Below are 25077 nucleotides of genomic sequence, written 5' to 3'. Positions count from 1 at the left end.
AAGCACTCAATAAATACCATTGATTGATGGATTAATTGAGTGATTTAAGGGCCGAATGACTGCAATCGCAAGAGGTTCTGCTCTTTAACTCTCACACCTTACTAGGGATGGGCCCTGGTGATGAGAATATAAGGATTCTCTATTTCTGCTTTTCTAGCATCCACCCCCAGGATTTAGCATCGTGCTTGGCAAAAAGTCAGGGCTTAGTAAATGCCATTATTGTTACTGCCCTATGTCCTAAATTCTCCTAGTTGACCCATCTACTTTTGTAGAAAAGTATGAAAAAAATGAACCAGGCTGTCAAAAAAACAAACAAACCCCACCCCCCGCCAAGAAACCAATTTTTCTGCCCACTCACCCCACCAGCCCAGAAGTAGCATGGCCTAGTGAAACGAGCACGGGCCTGAGAGTCAGAGGATCTGGGTTCTTATCCCCGCTCTGCCTCGCGTCTGCTCTGTGACCTTGGGCAAGTCACTTCACTTCTCTGGGCCTCAGTTCCCTCATCTGTAAAATGGGGATTAAGGCTGTGAACCTAATGTTGGACATGGACCATGTCCAACCAAATTAGGTTGTATCTACCTCAGTGTTCAGTACAGTCCCTGTTACATAGTAAACACTTAAATAGTATTTAAAAAGGCCAGTAGTACACCAATAAAATATAGAAAATCATTGATCTCAACTCATTATTCTGTAGCTCTAATAACTGTGGTGTTTAAGTGCTTATTTATGTGCCAAGCCCAGCAATGCACCCCTCAGAGTTGTGGAGGAGAGATGCCCCCTCCACGTTTTGCTGATTCTCCAACAGGGTCAAGTTTTGGCTTGCCCCAGTTGGAGAATTGCTGGTTTTCCTTCTTCTCCTCTTTACTCCTTCCCCAAATGACATTGAGAGCTGCATCGAGCATCTGTCCAAGCTTGGCAGCCACCCTCTCCCCAAATGGCTTTGTGTCCTGCCAGAGGCACATCCTGTCTACACAGATGCTATGTGGAGTCTATGCGCAGGTCGCCAATGAGAAATATTTAATTCCCCCTATTATTAATAGTAATAATAATTATGGTGTTTGTTAAGCCCTTACTATGTGCTAAGCACTGTTCTAAGCGCTGGGGTAGATATGAGGTCATCAGGTTGTCCCATATCGGGCTCACAAGTCTTAATCCCCCTTTTCCAGATGGGGGAACTGAAGTGCAGAGAAGTGAAGTGACTTGCCCAAGGTCACACAGCAGACAAGTGGCAGAGCCGGGATTAGAACCCATGACCTTCTGACTCCGCGACCACTATCCACTAGGCCAGGCTGCCTCTCAAGCCATCTTGTCCCTTCTCAGACCTCTGTGGGATGGTTCTCTCTGAAGTAGAGCTCCTCTATAAAAACCAGTAGATCTGAAATTTCAAATAGCATATTATCCATAAAAACTAGCAGTAAATATGTCTAAAATTTTGTTTCCAATTTCCAGATGCCAAAATTCAAAGTTAAAGTCGATGAGGTGAATTTTAGGATCACTTTGGCTCAGTAAGGGTTGTATTGTAATTTTTATGTTCATCGGATAGCTAGTTCATATTTTACAAGATTTATAAAAAAATGGAAATGCAAAGGAGATTATGCCCAGATAAATCTGAACACATTGTTCTTATTTAAAAAATGATTAAAAGTAATTCCACTGTGGGAAAGCTGAAAATTGGCTTCCTTGCAAATAGGGGAATAGGTTTTATGTTTTGCTACTGTTACTGTGTGTTCCAATTAGCTGAAGAGTTTTTTGTATAAACAATTTCATCATTTTGTTCAGGGGAATTGTTAGTGCACCAAGTATTTCATTAATTTCACTGGGCACTGTTGACTGAATTGTTAAATGTTTCATTTTAATTATATTAGGTCAAATCTGAAGCCTTCCTATTTCCCTTTTGAAATTGTTAATGATGTTCACAGCGTGTATCCTGGGTCTGGAGTTGGCATTCTCTGAACTGTGGGAGTAAGGCTTATGTTTCACTGGGATTCAGAACTGAACTCTGTGTTCACAGTGTTTTATTATTAATAATTTTTAAGAGCTAGGAAGTTTCTCCCTTAGGCCCCCAAACAGCATCCTCTTTTCCTCCCTAGTGTTCTCTGTGCTGTTTTACATTGCAACGTTTATCAGTTTCTTCTCCAATTACCGAAATGGGAAGTTTTTCTTCCCAATTTAAGTTTCCCCTACTCCTCAGGAACAACTTAAATAGAAAGAATAATTATACTAAGGAACTCAAGGAGAACCGGTCGGGGGAAAGTGCCAGTGTAGCTAAAGTGATTTCATGAGCAGATGGTCATGATTGACAGTGTTTATTGAGCACCTACTGGTCTCAGAGCACTCTACATATGACAGGAGTAAAAGACCCATTCCTTGGGGTGTAATGTCTAATGAAAATGTATGTGGAAATGCTGAGATTTGAATGCAGGTGAAACCTTCAAAAAGTAATCGTGACCTAAATTGAGGTCCCTCTTAGAGCCAGAGGAAACAAAGGCCATAATATTTACCTGGCCATGTGATTAGTGTTGGCTTTAATGTGAGCTTGTTGGGGGCAGGGACTGTGTTTATTATTCTGTTGTACTCTCCCAAGCACTTAGTACAGTTCTCCACACACAATAAGCGCACAATAAAAACGATTGAATTGAGCGCTTATGACAAGTTATTTTGAGGGTTTATTTATTATATCGATGCTTCACCTACCATTGTCACAGCCTAAAATCCCTAGGACATGATGCATTATGACAGTTGGCAGATAGCTGAAGAGGGAACATTTCATCTTTCATCTTTTATTATCGAGGGAGGTTGAAAGGAAAAAGCTGTGTGATCACTGTTAATTCTCAGCCTGTGTTCCCTTTCTCTTTCATAATAGAGGAAGGATGTCTATAGGTTCATTCTAAAACTGGAGTCCCAAGGTACTTAGGACTTTGGGGGTGGGAGGGTGGTGTCTTATCACTACCGTTCAGGTGGTTTGGGGAGAGTAGAATCATCATCTTAGTACAGGCACTCTAACAATATCGAGTGTCTCCCCAGTGGAGAAAATGCACTATCTGGTTGGCTTCCCGAATGGAATTGAGTAGTTTATCCCAGAAACAGGCCCAAACAGCAAAAGAGGTGCTTGTCACCTTCCGCCTCCGTACGATCCCTCTTGAATCTTGGGCATTCGGGCGAACTTTATGATGATCGAAATTTCATCGTGTTCATAGTTCTTTTGCGTCAACCTATCAATTGCTGCTCCCCTTTGGCTCCTGTCTCTTTCCTAAGGTGGGCGAAGATGCTGTGTTTGCTGTGAAATCCACGTGCCCCTGTGACTTCACTCTGTATTACGAAGTCGCAGCGCGAGGCAACATTGTGCAGTCGGGGCTGCAGCCTGCCAATGTTACCCAAAAAAGAAGCAAGAGAGCTCCGTTTCCGTTTGCTAGGAATACCAATGTAACCCATTTCCCAGGAACAGGTCAGTCGAAAAGGTCCGAATGGAACAATCAAAAATCCTAATCCTTTCTTTGTTTGGAAATAAAGGCTTTCCTTTGTGAAAACAAACCTGTTTGCTCCTGTCGTTCAGGGCCTAGACTATTTTGGGATGTATCGATCATATTTTAAGGGGATTAATAAAAAAATTCCATTAGGCATGCATTGGAAAAAATTATTCTGCGTTTAAACCGTAATCTCGGTTCTTCTTCATCTGAAGCAGAGGTGGTGCTGATGATCTGGGCATCTAATCCTGTGTCTTCTCTTGATTTTTGTATTTAGCTTCTCCTCACTCTCCAGCGGTAGAGGTGGAAGTGTGCATGACATTCCTCCATCTCTCTGTGACCCACAGCATGGCTCCCCTGGGACGCCTCTTGGTGTACTATGTAAGGGAGAATGGAGAAGGGGTCACAGACAGTCTACAGTTCGCTGTTGAGCCCTCTTTTGAAAACCAGGTACCGTTTTTCCTGATTTAAACAGCCATTCTTCTCGACGGCGAGACATTTAGATCTGTGCCCGTGTTTCCTGGGGCCCAAGGAAGGTAACCGAAATGCCTATATTCTCAGGTTTCAGTGGCATATACCTCAAACGAGACAAGACCCGGTGATGTTGTAGAATTGAAGGTGAAAGCTGCCAAAGGAAGCTGTGTCTGTGTTGGCACTGTTGATAAGAGCGTGTACCTTCTCAAGACAGGGTTTCAGCTAACAGCGGCTCAGGTGAGGGGATTCCAGTGAGGCTCTCGGCTTCTAGCATGCACAGTGACTCAGCTGATTCTAAAGTTGAAGGAAAAATGTAGCCTGACTGGACTCTTTCTCCAACTGCATGTAGATTTTCCAGGAACTGGTGGAGTATGATGTCTCTGATGCCTTTGGAACGCCTAAGGAAGATGGGCATTTCTGGTGGCCTGGCCTGTCTTCTCGCAGACGCCGCCGTTCCTCTGTCTTTCCATGGCACTGGGACATCACAAAGGATGCGCGATTTGCATTCACCGTAAGGAGAGGCAGCTTTTTTACTCACTCCCCATTTTCTGAGAAGAGCTTCCGAAACTATATTCTCAAAAGATAAGAATGCTGCGCAGTAAAACTCTGGGAAGGCTAGAAATAACTAGTGTAGCATTAGCACCCTCCACAGAAAGAATCATTGAAACTTTCAGGGAAGAAGTACATGAAAACCAGACACCGTGGGAGCAAGCAACACCATTTGCTTGGCTCTCATAACTTTTTGGGCCGGCCTACTGCACCCCTTGGAATTGGAAAGGGGCCGAGGGTGGAGCCAAGATGGTGACTTCCACTGACAGGCTGAAGGCCCTGGGGACCAATAGGGGGGTGAACCAGCCCTATGACCCCGCTCTCAAAGAGGAAAAACTATCCCCTTTCCCCTGCCCCCACAGAACTGCTTCCAGCAGCAAGCAGTAGCAGCACCAAAAATGGGCCAGCTAGAAGGACTTGGGTTCTAATCCTGGCTCCGCCACGTGTCTGCTGTGTGAACTTGGGCAAATCACTTAACTTCTTTGCACCTCAATTCCCTCAACTGGAAAGTGGGGATTAAGACTGTGAGCCCCATGTGGGACAGGGACTGTGTCCAGCCTGATTACCTCGTATCTACCCCAGTGCTTAGAACGGTGCTTGGCACATAGTAAGCACTTAAGAACTATTATTATTGTTATTAATAATATTATTAAGCCATAGCTAAGTGCATGGCCTGAGCATTCGGAAGGGGATACAGCTGTGGCTGCCCTGGATGAGCTCAGCTGGGTGGTGGAAGACAATCTTGCTTCCACTTGTCTGGTTCTCACCAGGGCTGGGCATGGGCCCTACGAGGAGGGCTCAACTTCTTGCCTTGCCCCCTACACAGGCGGCTCTGGGGTCCAGGGACTCCGGCCAGGACTTCCGGTCAAGGCAGTCATGGCAGAAGGACTGTACAACCAAGTAGGGTTCATGCCCCCTGATGGAGCATGCATATTATGGAGCCTCCCGTTGGATCCCTAGAGGACAGAGGACCCCTCCCTGTGGAAATCTGGTGCAGGAAAGCAAGAAGTGGCTGCTTTGTAGCTGGCTGTACCTGGGCAGCCCCGGAGCACCGTCCTCTGCTCCTTCTCTGAGCCCCCGGTGCCTAGAAGCAGAGTGGTCTAGAGGATAGAGTGCAGGCCTGGGAGTCAGAGGATTTGGGTTCTAATCCCAGGTCTGCCACTTGTCTGCTGTGTGACCTTGGACAAGTCACTTAACTTTTCCGGGCCACAGTTCCCTCTTCTGCAGAATGAGGGTTCAATACCTGTTCTCCCTCTTACTTAAACTGTGAGCCCCATGTGGGACCTGATTATCTTGTATCTAGCCTGGCACTTAGTATAGTGTTTGGCACATAATAAGCACTTAAAAAATACCACGTTATTATCATTATTATTATTACTATTAGCCCTGGCACTCAGGAGTCAAAAGCAGAAGTGGAGGGAGAGGAGAAGTACTGATATGCACCTTTTCTGTCCTCTTCTCCCTCCCTCACTCCCCCTTTCCCTGGTTTCCTCTTCCTTCATACCCAAGCTCCTCCCTTGATTTTTCCAATCCCAAGTTCACCACCACACTCAAAATGAAAAGAGTATACCCATGGTTATTAGCCATTTTGTTTTCTTCCACGTTGACCTTTTGGGTGAGCTGCTTCCCATTAAGCAGCAATCAAAAGTAAATGTCAGAAGGTTTTTATTCTCCTTGCAATGCACCACATATGCACAGCCTGCCCTCCCCCCTCCCTGGAAGTACAGTTGGGCTGGATCCCAGATTTGCAGTTTATGCAGGGTCCTAGTGGCTTCTACTTAAAAAGTTTGGATGGACACAATCCATTAGAGTCCCGGCAAATACGAAGACATTTTGTGAAATATGTAACATTTTTTTCCCTAGTTTTATAATGCTAGAAAAGGCACTTCCCCAGTTGGGATTGACAAAGACATAACCTCCGGTTAATGGACAACTAACACCCGTAATATCCTTGTAATTAATTCTTTTGTTAAAAGAAACTATTTTTGTTGGCATAGTTGTGGGGTGGTTGCTTAGCATGTGGCTCAGAATAGATGTTGCTTTAGGTTAAAGTAAAACTAAGCCATAATAAGCCATAGTTCTTACTGGAAAAAAAAAGTGACTTTAAGATGAGGCAAGCATGGACAGGAGCTGGTGCTTAGACTGTGGCAAGCAGCAGAGCAAGGAGAAGATTGGATCCTGTTTTCAGGTTCTGTGAGGAAATCAATCAGTCATAATCACTGAGTGCTTGCTGTGGGCCAAGCACTGTACTAAGTGTTAGGGGGAGTACAGAGTGGCAAAGTTGGTAGACATATTACCTGTCCACAAGTTACTGACAGTCTAGAGGGGAAGACAGACATTAATATAAATAAATTATGGATAGATACATAAATTCTGTGGGGAATTAGAGGAAGCCTTCCTCTAGGCACCTTCAAGATCAAATAGGACACCCTCACATTCACCTGCTGTTGCTCCAACCCATTAAAGATGACGGTTGCCATTTGGAATTCATCTGAAGCAGGATTTAGGAGCAGGAGCTACAGTGGGTGAGTGTGTGGATATTCTTTGCTGGAAAATCCTTCTCCCGTTACATCCTCTGTGCTTTTTCCTCCCCATCCCAGATTCTTTCCCTCTGCTCTCCCACCCCTCCCCACCCTACCGGAGCCTCTCTCTCCCCTCCACCACTGTTAGACCTCATGGCTACTAGAATCAGGGAAGACAAGAGTGTCTAGGTGGGAGAGGGGATGTTAAGGAAGAGGGAGTCCAGTGGTGAGAAGATTTAGGAGGAGAAAGGCTCCAAGGAGCGGGGGAGAGACTGAGAGCCTAAGAGGAAAATGGAGTTTGGTGAAGGAGAGCTCCAGGAGAGAGGGCACTGAGGGGAAGAGGAAAAACACAAGTGAAGGCCAGGAATTTCTGCAAGTTTAAAAGAATTTGTAGGACATCTGCATCAATGTGTTGCCAATGTTTTATCTCCTTGTTATTTTTCTATTGTCTAGGAAACTGGTCTGATTGTAATGACTGATCTAGTGAGCTTGAACCACAGACAAAATGGTGGTATGTATACAGATGAGGCTGTGCCAGCCTTTCAGCCACACACAGGGACACTGATTGCTACTACACATTCCAAGGTTATACCAAGGTAATTTTTTTGGCTATGAAACATTTGTACTTGCTTTTAATGAAAAATTTCAGCTAATACAAAGGACAACTATATAAACCTACACAAACACTCCTAAAAGTCATAAATCCTGGTCAAGAGCAGAACAGGTACTTAGGTCACACGTTGGCAAGATGATTTCAACATGAAAAATCCAAGATGCTGCATGTGAGAAGTAGAAACTTGAAGTTACTTTTAAATACACATGGGTTATCATTTAGTTTGGACCTACTGTAAAATGGACTTCCATGAGCAAAAACAGGAAACATAGGTCATTGCATATATGGCTCGGTGAAATCATTGGCAAGGCAGTGGTCAGGAAATGAATAACAGGAGAGACAGTTTAATGGGGCATAATGAATAATATGGAAAATGTAAATAATGCCCTTTTGCAGGACGGAGCACCCTTTTTTGATGAAAAGAGTTCAATTTTGGTTATTTTTTTTTTACCAGCGCTTTTTAGATGAAAGAGAAAGGATCCAAGAAAGGAGAAGATCATGATTAGAGGATGAAGAGCAGTCCACAAAATCCAAGATTAAAAAGCCCAAGTGTGTTTAGTCTGGGAAGGAGGAGATTAAAAGGAAATAGATTGAAAGGGTAGAAAGAGGTTGATCAGGCGGTAGCTCACAGGAATGAACTCCCAAAATGAAATCTAGCAAAGAAAAGAAAATGAAATCCCCACCAAATTTAATGTTAAAAGTTTCTGATTATTTATTAGGCAAAGGGTTAAGTGAGCTATAGATCATTTGGGGTAGGGAACCTATTTTGAAACAAGATCTGTTTTTAATATGTGTACTAGAGGAAAAAAGCTAAAGTGGTTAGAGTAAGAATTTTTATAGTGAATTAGCTCATGTAAAGGTTAACTTTGGTGTGTAACATGTGAACTGTTGGATGCATTTTGAAAGTTGGGATTTGTTGCTTTCTGGTGTCCAGGGATGGAAATGGGCTCATTACTCTGGAAATCCTGAGTGTATAGCATAATTTTTTAAGGAGTAATGATTAGAACATGAGCCCCAGAATTCCCCTACGTAATTTAACTATCCCTGCCCCTAACCCCACCCCTGGTTGTGCCCTGTCCTGGGCCTACTTACTGGGGAAGTTTTAGATGAAACATTATAGAGAGCGGAAGAGTTGTATGAGTAACAAATTAGTTGGGACCAAGATTGGTTCAGATACTCGATGACCTATTTGACCAAGCAAGATAGGGCAAGTGCCTGTTTCATATTGCCAAACCAATTCGATATGGCTTTCTGATCTCAGGCAGGCCAACACTTGATTATTGGGAAAAGCTGTAAAAAATTCTCCTAACTATCTTAGGTTTGGATCATTGGTGTTTGAATAATTGGCTTCTGCTGTATTCACATTGTTCACTCCAAACATTTACAAACTGTAGTACGGAGTTAGTGAAGTGCAATTTTGCTTGCATCTGTTCAGACCAGGAAAGGGGAAAAAATGAAAGATCTTTCAATCAGGCATCCAAGAAGTCATTTCCAAAGATAATGTCCGCTCCAGAGGGAACTGCTAGGCATTGTAAAATGTCATCCATTGTGTTGAGGAACAGTTTAAGGATCTTGAGGGTCCCAGACCCTAGCCAACGTTCACCTCCTTCCCATCCTCCTATGGAGTGATCTTAGGCCTCCAATACTCCCAGGGCTATTTTAGTGGTCAGGCAGCAGAAATGAGGAAAGAGAGTGGGTTCTCGGGGAGTGGTACCGTCAAGTCACCTGATGGTTGTAAGAACCCTCTCCTCCCCCCCAAGCCCCCCAAAAGGACACAATTAGGGTTAGTGTCGGCAGGGGGCCCCGGGCAAATATCCATTTTACCCAGTGGTTAATGAGGTCCTGATCATATGGATGCAATAGAGTCCAATGTTGTAGTTTGAAAAATTAGGTCTGCAGAAATTACTTCGGAGCACACTGAAGTTCTGAGGTGTGTTTTCTGGTCCAATAATTGAAAAATCCATGGTCGACAGGGACCGTGGCTGGTTCATTATTTTAAAATTTCTCCATAACACCTGGTACAGTTCTGTGCACAAAATAAGGCCTCCAAAATACTGCTGATGGCAGGGCTGATCCCAGAAGTCATTCTGCATTCCTAGGCCTACCTATCCCAAAAACACTTTAGGTGTGGTCAATCGATCGTGTTTTTTGAACACCTGCTGTGTCCATCACTTTGGTGGGGCTGTCGCCATTTCTACACCACTCTACCCAACTGCAGCATGTACAGAGAGTTACACTGGGGAAACTCACAGCAGAGACACAGTGCTTCATGCATGTACAGGGTGGGGGCATGTCACATATATATAGTTGTCCTTTGTATTCGAAGAAGGCAGCACTGACAATAAAGTTCACCTGTGTGTGTGTGTGTGTGTGTGTGTGTGTGTGTGTGTGGCTGAGAATGCCGATGAGGGATCCTGACTACATTGGGCACACAAAAAGTTTGCCCCTTGTTGTGTTGTCATGTTTAGCGTTTACAGCGCCTGAAGCTGCTTTCTCTTTTGCCTCTCTTTCCTTGGGAAGCATTTGCTCCAAGAGAACCACTCCCTTCTTGATGGCAGTGTGCCATGCGAGTCTAACCTCAGCAGTCGACTCCCAGTTTTCATCTGGGACACAGCATTGCATGAGGCTTTGTTGTAAAGTGTCCTTAAAAAAACACTTCCTCTGTCCTCCTCGCTTTCAGTCCGCAAATTTCAGCTCTCTGTACAGCAGCTGTCTGGGCCTCCTGCCGTCGCTCTGTTTCCTCACATGTCCCAGGGTAGCCGTGTTCAGGTGAGCATAGCTTTGATGCTAGGAGATTGAGAACATTCCAAAATTTCGTTGTTCATGATCTGGCCTTGCCGCTTGGTACAGCCCATGAGTGATGCTGCTGCAAGGTGTGGCTCCTTGTGTATGGTCTCACAGTCATAGAGAAGGTTGGAAAACACCACAGCTTCGGAGGAGACCTTTAGTTTGGTCTGGAGCCTGGTACCATGCTACCCAGTTCATCCAAACTGGTTGAATTGTTCCTGTTGACAGGCCTGGTTGATGGTAATACCATTTTTCCCCCTTTGTCTATTTTATTTCCATCTACCAAAAAAAAAAAAACAAACAAAAAAGCCAACCAGTCCAGAGGGTAAAAGAATTAGAGAAAGGCCAAGATGAACACCTGGAATCTAGATCGAAAGGATAGGTCGCAAAACAGGGTAGTGTAGTGGGGTTCACTTGTAAGGAGGAATGGGAATACTGGATCTAGGCAACTTCTGTTTTGGAAATGCATTAAAGCTAAATGAAAGAGAAGAATTGTTTTGATAATATTGCATCTCATATCCTTGGGCCCTTTTATCCTCCCACATTCTTTATTGTTCTTATCTACCCTGACCCAGTTAAACGGAAGTAATCACTTCCTTGAAACTTTCATCTCATTTCTTATCTTGATAGAGCAGAGAAGAGAAAAAGGACCTTCTTTCCTGAAACTTGGACTTGGCACTGTCTCAATATCAGGTACTAAATAAGATTTCTTACCTAGACCACCTTTGTTTGTTTAAAGAGATTTGTGAGAAAACGTGAGAGTGTTATCTTGAATTTACTTAAAATTGTGAAGCCCAGAATCAAATTTATTTTTGTCTTCAGTTTTACAAAATTCAGAATCTTAAAGCCAATCTTAAAACTCACCACCAAAACCTAGTGTAGAAGTCCAAAGAAACGGTGTTACAATGTAAGGTGGGGATTGGGATAGGAAGCAGGGTGGGACGTTCCAAAAGAGCATTATAGAAGATTTTGAAACCCTTCATTTTAGAGGAGAATTGGGAGAGAAGAATTACCGGCCCACTTTTAAAATTGTCCTTAAAGGAGTGAAATCATGGAGAGCACAAAAGAGGAAGGATAATGATGCAAGATACTTCTCATTCTGTACTTTGGGTTTTTTTTTTTTCATTTTAATGAATTGATTATCACAAACAAGTAGATGGGGTGAAGATTAATCAAAGTATTTGTCAGGCACTTACTATGTGCAAGGCACTGTACTAAGCACTGGGGTGGATACAGCAAATCGGGTTGAACTCAGTGCATGTCTTCCGGGTATTCTTTGGGTGAGAATTACACACATGTCATGTGTTTTTTTTTCTATTTTACATCCTGCAGATATGGGTCAATGGACTTTCCCTGGTCTATTCAGGCCAAAAAATGGCTCTAGTGTGGAATTAAAAAAAATCAGGAAAAGAATTTCAGCACAGATTCAAATAACCAAATTGCTCCTAGCAGACTTAAGTTTTGTCCTCTCTGGGCTGTGGAGTTTGTTTTGTTGGATTGAGCTATCTTGTATTTTCCACTCTAGCAGGTTGGTTTGCCATGGGAAGAGGGGTAAAATGGTCTTTTTTTAAATGGTATTTGTTAAGCACTTACTATGCACCAGGCACTGTACTAAGTGCTGGGGTAGGTATAGGCTAATCAGGTTGGACACAATCAATGTCCCACATGGGGCTCACAGTCTTAATCCCCTTTTTACAGATGAGGTAACTGAGGCCCGAGAAGTGAAGCGACTTGCCCAGGGTCACACAGCAGACCAATGGAAGAGTCAGAATTAGAACCCAGGCCCGTGCTCTATCCACTAGGCCATGCCTCCAGTTATGAATCCATTAATCTGTTATAAAACCATTACACTCAGCCTTGTTACTGGGAGTGACACATAATGAATTTAGAGGACTTTGGGATCCTTGCCCTCACCCAGAGGACCTTTGGGGAGAACTCAGGAAACTCACTAGAGCAAACCATCAAATTTTCATTAAATTCCTTATTCATTTATTTTCTTTTAATTATGTTTTCAGTCTGAGGAATTGAAACTTTTTATGGCATTTATTAAGCACTTATTATCTGCCAAGCACTGTACTAAATGCTGGGGGTAGATATACCTTCATCAGGTTGGACACTGTCCCTGTTCCACATGGGGGCTCATGGTCTAAGAAAGAGGGAGTTGCGATTTAATCCCCATTTTACAGATGAGAAAGCTGAGGCACAAAGAAGTTAAGTGATTTGCCCAAGGTCACCCAGCAGATAAGTGGCGGAGCCAGGATTAGAACCCAGGTCCTCTGACTTCCAAGTTCTTGCTCTTGGCTCTGTTCAAAACCTTTCTGAGATTTTTGTGATAGCATGCTAAGGTATTAGCTCAGACCCTTTAGTCATTTTTGTAGCTATTGCTTGGAGGCCTTCATTTCAAATATGGACTCATCATAGGTCATCCAGATGCTGAGTTAAGGATAGTTAAGTTGACAGGTAAATAAAACAGTCATTTACTCTGGAGCAGAGTGACCTAGAAAACTTCCTGAAGTATTTGGTGTGATTGATTACTGATGTTTCTTCAAGGGAAAACAGGAACATCAAGCTGCATGTAAAACATGCCTGTATATAAGTTTGCAGTTAATTATTATTTTTTTTTTCCAAAAAAGGCCTTACTAAAGACATTTCAGCCAAAATGTGGATCTCTGTTGCTTGTTGCCTACTTATGTCTATCCCCAAGTCAATCAATCAATCAATCAATCGTATTTATTGAGCGCTTACTATGTGCAGAGCACTGTACTAAGCGCTTGGGAAGTACAAATTGGCAACACATAGAGACAGTCCCTACCCAACAGTGGGCTCACAGTCTAAAAGGGGGAGACAGAGAACAGAACCAAACATACCAACAGAATAAAATAAATAGGATAGAAATGTACAAGTAAAATAAATAAATAAATAAATAAATAGAGTAATAAATATGTACAACCATATATACATATATACAGGTGCTGTGGGGAAGGGAAGGAGGTAAGATGGGGGGATGGAGAGGGGGACGAGGGGGAGAGGAAGGAAGGGGCTCAGTCTGGGAAGGCCTCCTGGAGGAGGTGAGCTCTCAGCAGGGCCTTGAAGGGAGGAAGAGAGCTAGCTTGGCGGAGGGGCAGAGGGAGGGCATTCCAGGCCCGGGGGATGACGTGGGCCGGGGGTCGACGGCGGGACAGGCGAGAACGAGGTACAGTGAGGAGATTAGCGGTGGAGGAGCGGAGGTTGTGGGCTGGGCAGTAGAAGGAGAGAAGGGAGGTGAGGTAGGAGGGGGCGAGGTGATGGAGAGCCTTGAAGCCCAGGGTGAGGAGTTTCTGCCTGATGCGCAGATTGATTGGTAGCCACTGGAGATTTTTGAGGAGGGGAGTAATATGTCCAGAGCGTTTCTGGACAAAGATAATCCGGGCAGCAGCATGAAGTATGGATTGAAGTGGAGAGAGACACGAGGATGGGAGATCAGAGAGAAGGCTGGTGCAGTAGTCCAGACGGGATAGGATGAGAGCTTGAATGAGCAGGGTAGCAGTTTGGATGGAGAGGAAAGGGCGGATCTTGGCAATGTTGCGGAGCTGAGACCGGCAGGTTTTGGTGATGGCTTGGATGTGAGGGGTGAATGAGAGAGCGGAGTCGAGGATGACACCAAGGTTGCGGGCTTGTGAGACGGGAAGGATGGTAGTGCCGTCAACAGAGATGGGAAAGTCAGGGAGAGGACAAGGTTTGGGAGGGAAGACAAGGAGCTCAGTCTTCCACATGTTGAGCTTTAGGTGGCGGGCGGACATCCAGATGGAGATGTCCTGAAGGCAGGAGGAGATGCGAGCCTGGATGCCCCTGGGAGAGAGCAGGGGCAGAGATGTAGATCTGGGTGTCATCAGCGTAGAGATGATAGTTGAAGCCGTGGGAGCGAATGAGGTCACCAAGGGAGTGAGTGTAGATTGAGAACAGAAGGGGACCAAGCACTGAACCTTGGGGAACCCCCACAGTAAGGGGATGGGAGGGGGAGGAGGAGCCTGCAAAAGAGACTGAGAAAGAACGACCGGAGAGATAAGAGGAGAACCAGGAGAGGACGGAGTCTGTGAAGCCAAGGTCAGATAGCGTGTTGAGGAGAAGGGGGTGGTCCACAGTGTCAAAGGCAGCTGAGAGGTCGAGGAGGATTAGGACAGAATATGAGCCGTTGGATTTGGCAAGCAGGAGGTCATTGGTGACCTTTGAGAGGGCAGTTTCCGTGGAATGAAGGGGACGGAAGCCAGACTGGAGGGGGTCGAGGAGAGAGTTGTCGTTGAGGAATTCTAGGCAGCGCGTGTAGACAACTCGTTCAAGGAGTTTGGAAAGGAATGGTAGGAGGGATATGGGACGATAACTAGAAGGTGAGGTGGGGTCAAGAGAGGGGTTTTTTAGGATGGGAGAGACATGGGCATGTTTGAAGGCAGAGGGGAAGGAACCAGTGGAGATTGAGCGGTTGAAGATGGAAGTTAAGGAGGGGAGAAGGGATGGAGCGAGAGATTTCATAAGATGAGAGGGAATGGGGTCAGAAGCACAGATGGCCGGAGTAGCACTTGAGAGGAGGGAGGAGAGTTCCTCTGAGGATACCGCTGGGAAGGATGGGAGAGTAGCAGAGAGTGTTGAGAGCCGGGGGGATGGAGAAAGGGGGGAAGAGACTTTGGGGAGGTCGGACCTGATGGATTTAATTTTGTTAATGAAGTAGGAGGCCAGATCGTTGGGGGTGAGGGAAGGAGGAGGGGTAGGAACCGGGGGCCTGAGAAGGGAGTTGAATGTACGGAAGAGCTGGCGGGGGTGATGGGCATGGGTGTCAATAAGGGAGGAGAAATAGTTTTGTCTGGCAGAAGAGAGGGCTGAGTTAAGGCAGGAAAGGATAAACTTGAAGTGAACGAGGTTGGCACGTTGTTTGGACTTTCGCCAGCAGCGTTCGGCAGCTCGAACATAAGAGCGAAGGAGGCGGACAGTGGCAGTGATCCAGGGCTGTGGGTTAGTGGTGCGAGAGCGGCGAAGGGAAGGGGAGCGAGTGAGTCTAGCTGAGTAGAAAGGGTAGAGTTGAGAGCAGTAATCTGATCATCAAGTCCTTAGCCTCTCTGTGAAATCTAGCAGTCACATTCACAGCAACCAGATGAAGACTCTAATTTAGGTGGGAAATGGTAACTATAGAAAAAAAGAGAAGAAAAATGTAGGCAGTAAATGATTATATGCAAGCCTGTTTCTCATTACCTGCCAGCGTTCAGAATAACGAAAAACTAAATTTCTTAAGTTTTGTTCATAGTGAAATTATTCATTTTGAAATGGTTAAAGTAGAATAGAGACTGAATTCCATTTGTTGAATCCAAGTTTTGGGGTTTGTTTGCTTGTATGTTTTTCTAATTAAGTGAAATTCTTTAGTGGGTAAAATGACTGGATGATTAGATGTATAGCTTCTACTTTTGTGTTCACGTCTGCCACAGAAAAATCCATGAGAAAGTGTAGATGGTAGCACAGAACAGTTTGAACAGGAAAATTTAGAACACATATTGTCCTTGATGTGGCTATGCAAAGTTTTGGGAAGGCTATTTCTTTTTCACTTCCAATGCTTTGTACGGAGTGGATCTAGGGGAACATTTCCCCTCTAATTTTTCTGGTTCCAATCAGTTGCCAGTCTGTCTGGTCCAAGGACTCTTCCCGTATGATTTCCTATTACAAATTAGATCCACGCTGCCAAACATCCACCTCCAATTATGGTGAGTCACGCCAACCCATCTCTTTCATAGTTCTTTTGTGCAAGAGTACCCCCTCCCGCCCCCACTGCCCAGAGTTTGTCTGAGAATTATGTTTTACCCCTGACAGGCCAATAATTAGGCCCTTCATCCTCGAGCTGTTCCTGACTTTATCACTACTCCTCCCCACCATTGCCAAAACCTGGTTCATCCCAGACAACACTGTCTTCCTTGCCAACCTCTCCTGAGGGCTGAGGGGCCGGGGAGGGGAGAGAAGGACTTATCTTCTTCCACTCCCCCAGATTCACGGAAAAGGGAGCGGCGTTAGCCTGCTCTTGCCCCCCATGACACTTTTGAACCATCCCATCCCTCCTATTCTTCTCTATCTTCTCCTTCGAAGCACCATAGCATTCACCTGCTATAGCTCTGCCCAACAACTCTATTTTTCCTACCATATTGACTCCCATGCCCACATCAACTATTCCATGCTTTTAACCCCCTCCCCAAACCCAGTGCCCCAGCTCCTCCGTTTCGCACCCTCACTGACTTTGCTATTTATTTCACTGACAAAATTGAAATCTTCAAACATGAACTCCCCAAAACCTCTGCAACTCCGTCCTACCCCTCCAATCCACTCTCTCATCCTCAGGGGAGATCTCTTGCCTGGTTTTGAAACCTACCTCTTCCACCTGTGCTCTGACCCCATCCCTTTGAAACTTATAAAAACACTTGCAGCTATTCTTCTCTCTTTCTGACAACTATATTCAACTGCTCAAAGATAATAATAATAATAATAATAATGGTATTTGTTAAGTGTTTACTATGTACCAAGCACTGTTCTAAGCACTGGAGCACTGCTCAATCTCTGATGGCACCTATTGCTCTGTTTTCCAACACACCTACATGTCTCCTATCCTAAAAAAACCATTTTTTGACTCCAATACACCATCCAGCAGTGGCCTGATCTCCATCTTAACGTTCTGTCCAAACTCATTCAATCGTATTTATTGAGCACTTACTATGTACAGAGCACTGTACTAAGCACTTAGGAGAGTACAATATAACAATAAACAGAAACATTCCCTGCCTGAATTGAGCTCACAGTACAGAGGACGAGCTTACAGTCTAGACCTTGTACAGGTTGCTTACACCCACTGCCTCTAGTTCCTCTCCTCCAACTCCCTCCTTGGCTACAACCCAGTCCACACACTTTGCTCCTCTAATGCCAAGCTACTCACTGTACCTCGATCTCTTCTATCTTGCCACCGACCTCTTGCCCACTTCCTCCCTCTGGCCTGGAACGCCCTCCCTTTTCATATCTGACAGGGAAGTTACTCTCCTCACCTTCATAGCCTTATTGAAGGACATCTCCAAGAGGCCTTCCCTAAGCCCTCATTTCCTCATTTGTCACTCCCTTCTAAGTCACCCTGACTTGCTCCCTTTATTCACCACCCCTCCTTTGCAGCCCCACAGCACATTAATGTCTGTCTCCCCCTCTATACTGTAAACTCATTGTGGGCAAGGAATATGTCAGTTATATTGTTGTGGTGTACTCTCCCAAGCCCTTACTGTTGCTTGCACCCAGAAGGCACTCAATAAATATGATTGATTATTTGATTGATTGACGTAGTGTGGCCTAGTGGAAATGGAATGGTCTTGGGAATCAGGGGGCCTGGATTCTAATCCTGGCTCTGCAACTTGCCTGCTATGTGACCTTGGACAAGTCACTTCACTTCTCTGGGCCTCAGCTACCTCATCTGTAAAATGGGGATTAAATACTCTCCCTCCCCCTTAGACTCTGAGCCTCATTTGGGATAGGTACTGTGTCCATCCTGATTATCTTATATAATAATAAATGTGCTATTTAAGTGCTTACGTTCTGCCAATCACGGTAATGAGTGCTGGGATAGATAGAAGATAATCAGTTCTTAGTGCAGTGCTGGGACGTAATTATTATCTTCTACAACCCAGCTTCCACCCACTCCATTCCACTGAAACTGTTCTCTTCGTAGTCATTAGTGACTTCCTACTCACCAAATCTATCAGACTGTGGCCTAATCCTCCTTGACCTATTGGAAGCCTTTGACACTGTGGACCACTCCCATTACCTGGAAACAAAACCTCGGTTTCTCTGACACTGTCCTCTCCTGGTTCTCCTTTTACCCTTTGGCTGCTCATTCTCAGTCTCTTTTGCTGATTTACTCTCTGCTTCCTACTCTTTAACTGTGGAGGTCCCTCAGGATTCAATTCTGGGTCCCCTTCTATTCTCAAGCTATTATTATTGTTACTATTATTATTATTATGTGCCGTCAAGTCATTTCTGATTCATAGCGACTCCATGGATATACTTTCTCCAGAACGTCCTGTCCTCTGCCATAACCCGCAACCTTTCTAGCAGTTCTTCCATTATTGTTGATATGGTCTCTATCCATCTAGCTGCTGGTCTGCCTCTTCCACGTTTTCCCTGGACTTTTCCTAGCATTAGTGTCTTCTCCAGAGAATTAGTCCTCCTGGTTATGTGTCCAAAATATGCTGATCTAAGTCGAGTTATTTGGCCTTCCAAAGACCACTTTGGTTTAATTTGCTCTAAAATCCATTTGTTTGTTTTTCAAGCAGTCCATGGTATTCTCGAAAGTCTTCTCCAATACCACATTTCAAAGGAATTGATGTTCTTTCCATCCCGTATTTTCACTGTCCAGCTTTTGCATCCATACATTGTCACTGGAAACAGCATAGAGTTGACAATTCAAGCTATACCCACTCCCTTAGGGAGCTCATATGCTCCCAGAAATTAAACTACCTTTTCAGTGCAGATATCTCCAAAATCTACCTCACAAGTCTTGATTTCTCTCTATTGCAATTCTGCATTTCTTCCTGCCTCCAGAGCATCTCTATCAATCAATCAATCAATGTTATTTATTGAGCACCTAGTATGTGCAGAGCACTGTACTAAGCACTTGAGAGAGTATATTACAACAGAATTAGCAGACATGTTCCCTGCCCATAATGAGCTCACAGTCTAGTGGTGAGTTTACAGTCTACATAGATGTCCCTCCAATGTATATAAAACTTAACTAGTAATAATAATGAAGATAGTATTTGTTAAGCGCTTATTGTGAGCCAAGCACTGTACTACGCACTAGGGAAGATACAAGATGATCAGGTCAGAATCCTTGTCTCAGGTGGGGATCACAATCTAAGGTAGAAAAGGTATTTCATTCTCATTTTACAGACAAGGAAACTGAGGCACAAGGTCTCAGAACAAGCAAGTGGCAGAGACTGGATTAGAACCCAGGTCTTCTGACTCTTAGGCCAATGCTCTTTCCACTAGGCAATGCTATTTCCCATTTTCCCTTCCAAACCCTCTCTTCCCCATGACTTTCCCATCATGGTCGACAAAACCACCATCCTCCCACTCAGTCAGTCAATCAAAGGTACTTATTAGGTAATAATAATAATAATAATGATGGTATTTGTTAAGCGCTTACTATGTGCCAAGCACTGTTCTAAGTGCTGAGGTAGATACAAGGTAATCAGGTTGTTCCATTTGTGGCCCACAGACTTAATCACCATTTTACAGATGGGGTAACTGAGGCACATACAAATTAAGCGACTTGCCCAAAGTCACACAGCTGACAAGTGGCGGAGCCGGGATTAGAACCCATGACCTCTGACTCCCAAGCCAGTGCTCTTTCCAATAAGCCAAGCTGCTTACACTATGCAGAGCACTGTACCCAGCACTTGGAAAAGTACAATTCAACAGATTTGTAAACTACAAGGAGCTTACAGTTACAGGAGGAGAAAGGAAAGCGAGGAGAGGGAAAAGAAATTTGGTAGAGGATGCTACTTTTGAGCATCTTTCCACAGATGCCTAGGGATTCGACCCCTAATCCCCCTCCTTATTCCACCTCCTGTATCCACCCACATTTACTGCTGTATTGCCTGCCCTGTCTAAAGTCACATATTCCTACTGAAAATACCACTTTGACAAGTTTCTATACAATATTTGGCAAACACTCAGTGCTTCCTTAAGTACAGCACTTCCAAAGCTGAGTATTCAAACACTGGGGAGGTATACAGTACTAGTCTTAAGTGACCAGGGTTTTGGTTTTTTTTAAGCTTATGGTGGGATAGGCCATCTTAACCCCGCAACTTTGGCATTATCCTTAACTTCTCTTCCTCTTTCAACCAGAATATTCTGTCAGTAGCTAAATCCTGTCAGTTCTTTCTTCACAACATCGCCAGAATCCACCCCTTCCTTTCTGTCCAAACTAACACACTGGACCATGCACTTGTCATATGCTGACTCAGCTACTGTATCAGCTCCTCACAGACCCCTCAGCCTTCAGCCTCTCCCCTCTTCAGTTTGTACTTCACTCTCCTGCCTAGATCCTTTTTCTAAAACATTGTTCTGCACATCTCTGACTCCTCAAAATTCTCCAGTGGTTGTCCATACCTTTCCACATCAAGCAGAAACTCCTAACATTGGCTTTAAGACACTCAAGCATAATAATAATAATAATGATAGCATTTATTAAGCGCTTACTATGTGCAAAGCACTGTTCTAAGCGCTGGGGAGGTTACAAGGTGATCAGGTTGTCCCACGGGGGGCTCACAGTCTTAATTCCCATTTTACAGATGAGGGAACTGAGGCGCAGAGAAGTTAAGTGACTTACCCAAAGTCACACAGCTGACAGCAGAGCTGGGATTCGAACCCATGACCTCTGACTCCGAAGCCCGGGCTCTCTTTCTCCTCATCCATCTTCCCTCTTCTCACACAGCAACCCAGCCCACACTCCTATACTGCCAACCTACTCACCCTGCCTCACTCTTCTCTATTTAGTCATTGACCCCTTTTGCGCTCTTGGCCTCCCTCTTGACTGGAACTCCCTCTCTCTTCAGATCTGTCAGATTCTTAGACCCCTCCCACCACCCCCTTCATCTTCAATGTCCTCTTAAAATCACATCTCCTCCTGGAGGCCTTCCCTGACTTGAGACGCAGTGTGTCAATGGAAAGAGCACAGGTCTGGGAGCCTGAGGACCTGGGCTCTTAATTCCAGCTCTGCCACATGCCTGCTGTGTGACCTTGGACAAGTCATTTAACTTCTCTGTGTCTCAGTTCCCTCATCTGTAAAATGGGGATTGAGATTGTGAGCCCCATGCGGGACAGAGACTTTGTCCAACCCAATTTGCTCGTATCCACCCCAGTACTTAGTACAGTGCTTGGCACATAGTAAGCACTTACCAAATACCACAGTTATTATTATTATTAGGAGAATACAATATAACAAACAGACAAATTCCCTCCCCACCCTATGTGAGACAGGGACTATCTCAAACCTGATTGTCTTGTATCTACCCCAGCATTTAGTACAGTGCCTGGCACATAGTAAGTGTTTTACAAATACCATTAAGAAAAATTTTAGCTTTGCCAATTGTTTTTCATGTGACCTTCCCTGTGCCTCAGTTTCCTTAACTGTAAAATGAGGATTGAATACCTGTTCTTCTTCAGTCGATTGTATTTATTGAGCACTTACTGTGTGCAGAGCACTGTACTAAGCACTTGGGAGAGTACAATACAAGAATATACAGACACAGTTCCTGCCTTCAATGAGCTTACAATCTAGTGAGCACCAATAAATTCTACTGACTGATTTGGCACGTGGTTCTAATGCAGGACTTTTTGTTCCGGTCTCCTTCAGGCTTGTAAATCGTATCGTGCCTAATAAATTATTGCAGATTAAATTTGATATAAACAATTTCCAGTGGATTGTGTTCAAATTAGTTCAGTTGAGCACCAAATTGCTGGACTCATATTCTACGTATGAGGGCCTATTTACTCCAGCCTGCTGAGGTCTTGTTAATCACAAGTGAGCAAAAAGTGACACATCTCATTTTGCTCACTTCGTTTTATTCTGAATATATAAACCCAGCCTTGCCCGATTCCAATGCTTGACAAACAGGAAGAATTTGGGAATTTATTTGCTACATACAGTAACAGTATATGAGCCTTGAAGAAACAAAAGCTTAATGTCAACTTCCCAAACTGATTCTAAAAATGCCTAGTGAGGGACCCACAGTGTCTAATGCCTGGAAATGTGTGTATGTTTTGGCCTTCCGCCTGGAAGAGTAAGTGCCCTCATGTGTGAAAATAATATGTTAATGCTGGTTATGGGCTGAAGTCCCAAGGGAAAGAACATCTGCTGTAACAAATTGTTTGGCTAACATCTTGGCATCCTGCCAGCTTGTGGGGAAGACCCTTCATCTTCAAGTTGTGGGGTTGGTCTTTTTTTGTTCCAGGTAGCAGCTTTACCCTTCTTAAATTTATAAGCTCGTAGAGTAGTGGTGTGCCTAGTGGAAAGAGCCCGGGCCTGGGAGTCAGAGGACTTAGGTTCTGCTCCTGGCTCTGCAGTTTGTCTCCTGTGTGTCTTTGGGCAAGTCTCTTCACTTCTCTGTGCCTCAGTTACCTCAGCTGTAAAATGGGGATGAAGACTGGGAGCCCCATGTGGGACGTGGACTGTGTCCAACTTGATTAGCCTGTATCTACCCCAGCACTTGGTATAGTGCTTGGCACATAGTATGCACTTAACAAATACCTTTAAAAAAAGCTAAAATAAGTTAATATTAAAATAGCTCAAAGTCTAATAAATTTCACCAACTTCATATGGTAGTGAGCTTTCTGTTCTATTTCTGTCTGCCTGAGCAGGGTGGGGTTGGGTAATGGAAAAGGCTGACTTGTCATAAGGACATGAATTTCTAGGATTTGGGGGAGCTGATTGTAATGTTTTTCTGTCTAGATTTTTGTGGAGGTTCAGTCTTAATCATGCTCAACGAATCCTTGAGATCTGAGAATCCAGTGGGAACTCTGGATCATATTCAGTCTTAGTTCTGCCCGTATGGGTTTACACAGAACCCTGGTCTTGATTTCATTTTCCTTAGATTGATTTCTAGAAAAATCTCATGTTTGGTGACAGAATGGCCTAGTTGACCAAAAGTCAGTGTGCTCTGATCATTCAGATTATAGAAATTCCTTGATGGTTTACAGTTAGGAAATTGTGTGCTTCCATGTACATAACTGAGCCTTTATTTCCTGGAAGGGAAAATGAGAGGAGGATTTGGGAGAATGTAAAGGTAGTAATTTGCTTTTGAATCTTGAGTCTAGGAAGTGCCCTGAAGAGTGTTAGTTAAATTATTGGGGGAAAGATTGTAAACAGATTCATTTCCAGACAGGGGTATCTATACCTACACCTCATTCAGCACAGTGGTGCAAACAGATTGCTTTTTTCACTAGTTACATAACCAGCTAATATTTTAATCCTTCGCTAGCATTTTTCTCCCGGGCTTTAAGCTTCCATGGAAAGTGACTCAACTTCCAAGAAGCAAATGCCTATAAAGCCTTTAATCTTGGGAAGATTTAAGGGTGAGAAGCCAGGTTACCAACTATATATTATGCCAACTACTGAACATTTGTCCTGGATCTTAATGAATTCCTCATGGAGTTGTATCTCTGTCAATAAGCCATAAATGTATGTTTCAAATTCCTCTCATTGGCCAGTTATTCTCTATTACTTTTTGTAGTGGCATATCAGGTGAGGAGACTTTACGAGTGGAAGTTCCTGATTCCATCACAACTTGGATAACAGAAGCTGTTGGCTTGTCTGCAGAGAGAGGGTTGGGAATAGCTAAACCAAGTGAGCTGAAAACCTTTAAGCCTTTCTTCATAGAATTCACCCTCCCATACCACGTCATTCGAGGAGAACAAACCAAAATACCTCTAACTGTCTACAATTACTTGGCCATTTGTGTAGAGGTAAAGACTTTTCTATTCCTGCCATTTCTCTGTGCAAGAACTTGTAATAAGTACGTAGACATATGGGATTTGCAGAGTTTGGGAAGCTAGAGTCAATTCTGGACTCATTTTGTTTTTCTTCAGGAGTGGACAGGGTAAATTCAACACACTGTGTGATGCTTTTTTAAGTCTCAGACTGTAGAAAGAGTATTAAGGGTATTGTTACACTTGAAAGGATTTTATCCTTCCTTTCAAAAAACAAAAGTCAACAAAAAGCAGATAGTCCCTGCCCTCAATTAGCTTAAAATCAAAAATGGATACCATTTGACAAAGCACAAATATTGTTATCTAGTTGCTGTAAATTAATTGAGTTGTGACATTGGTGTGCTCCATCCTGTACAAAAGAGAGGAAATCCCAGAGGGCTGAAGTTCTAAATTAGGCAACCAAAGAGTTTGAATACTTTCAATTATCCGGAGACCTGGTAAATAGTCTAGTATCAAAGTAATCTTCATATCAGTTTCCCACTTACGATGCTTTGTAGTTTCTCAGTGGTAAAATTTCACTGGAGAAAAAATGGGAAATCTAGTTCAGGGGGTATGGGTACTGGACATTTTCCTTTTTTCATTCAATCATATTTATTGAGTGCTTACTGTGTACAGAGCACTGTACTAAGCACTTGGGAAGTACAAATTGGCAACATATAGAGACGGTCCCTACCCAGCAACAGGCTCACAGTCTTGAAGGGGCTTTTCTTCCCATTCTTTTAGATTGACTTTCATTGCACCTAAGTGATTCTTATCCTTTGAAATCCTGTAAATTACATTCCCTTGACTAATCCATGTGTCACCTGAATGTAAAATGTGTTGAATATTTTTATGGTTTTGACATGAAAGATAGTACACACAGAGGAGTATTTTTCTGTACTATAATTCAAGAATTATGCACACAGGTTCATGTGAAGATTTCAGTTCCAAAGGGTATAAAATTTGTCGGCCATCCTGGAAAACACCATTTAACAAGAAAGAAGTGTGTGGCCCCAGGAGAAGCCAAACCCACCTCCATCGTCTTGTCCTTCAGTGAACTTGGGCTCAGTAATATCACAGGTAATAGTGATTTTTCTAATATCATTCATTCAGTCAATCTTATTTATTGAGCGCTTACTATGTGCAAAGCACTGTA

The 25077-nt window shown here is 43.8% G+C and overlaps 1 protein-coding gene across 1 annotated transcript in view; it reads left to right on the top strand.

Annotated features, from left to right (window-relative positions):
- CPAMD8 (C3 and PZP like alpha-2-macroglobulin domain containing 8) overlaps positions 1 to 25077 on the top strand; it is a 120850-nt gene that overhangs the window by 23009 nt on the left and 72764 nt on the right. The window contains exons 16-23 of the mRNA XM_038771803.1: positions 3256 to 3445; positions 3742 to 3914; positions 4026 to 4175; positions 4288 to 4449; positions 7463 to 7605; positions 11040 to 11102; positions 23687 to 23918; positions 24848 to 25001. Of these exons, the coding sequence (XP_038627731.1) occupies positions 3256 to 3445; positions 3742 to 3914; positions 4026 to 4175; positions 4288 to 4449; positions 7463 to 7605; positions 11040 to 11102; positions 23687 to 23918; positions 24848 to 25001 (1267 nt within the window). The remainder of the gene's footprint in view (positions 1 to 3255; positions 3446 to 3741; positions 3915 to 4025; positions 4176 to 4287; positions 4450 to 7462; positions 7606 to 11039; positions 11103 to 23686; positions 23919 to 24847; positions 25002 to 25077) is intronic.

The sequence above is a fragment of the Tachyglossus aculeatus genome, chromosome X1 (genome assembly GCF_015852505.1).
Source record: "Tachyglossus aculeatus isolate mTacAcu1 chromosome X1, mTacAcu1.pri, whole genome shotgun sequence".
Lineage (NCBI taxonomy): Eukaryota > Metazoa > Chordata > Mammalia > Monotremata > Tachyglossidae > Tachyglossus > Tachyglossus aculeatus.
The sequence above is the reverse complement of the archived record's forward strand: the minus strand, read 5'-3'. Positions and strand labels throughout refer to the sequence as shown.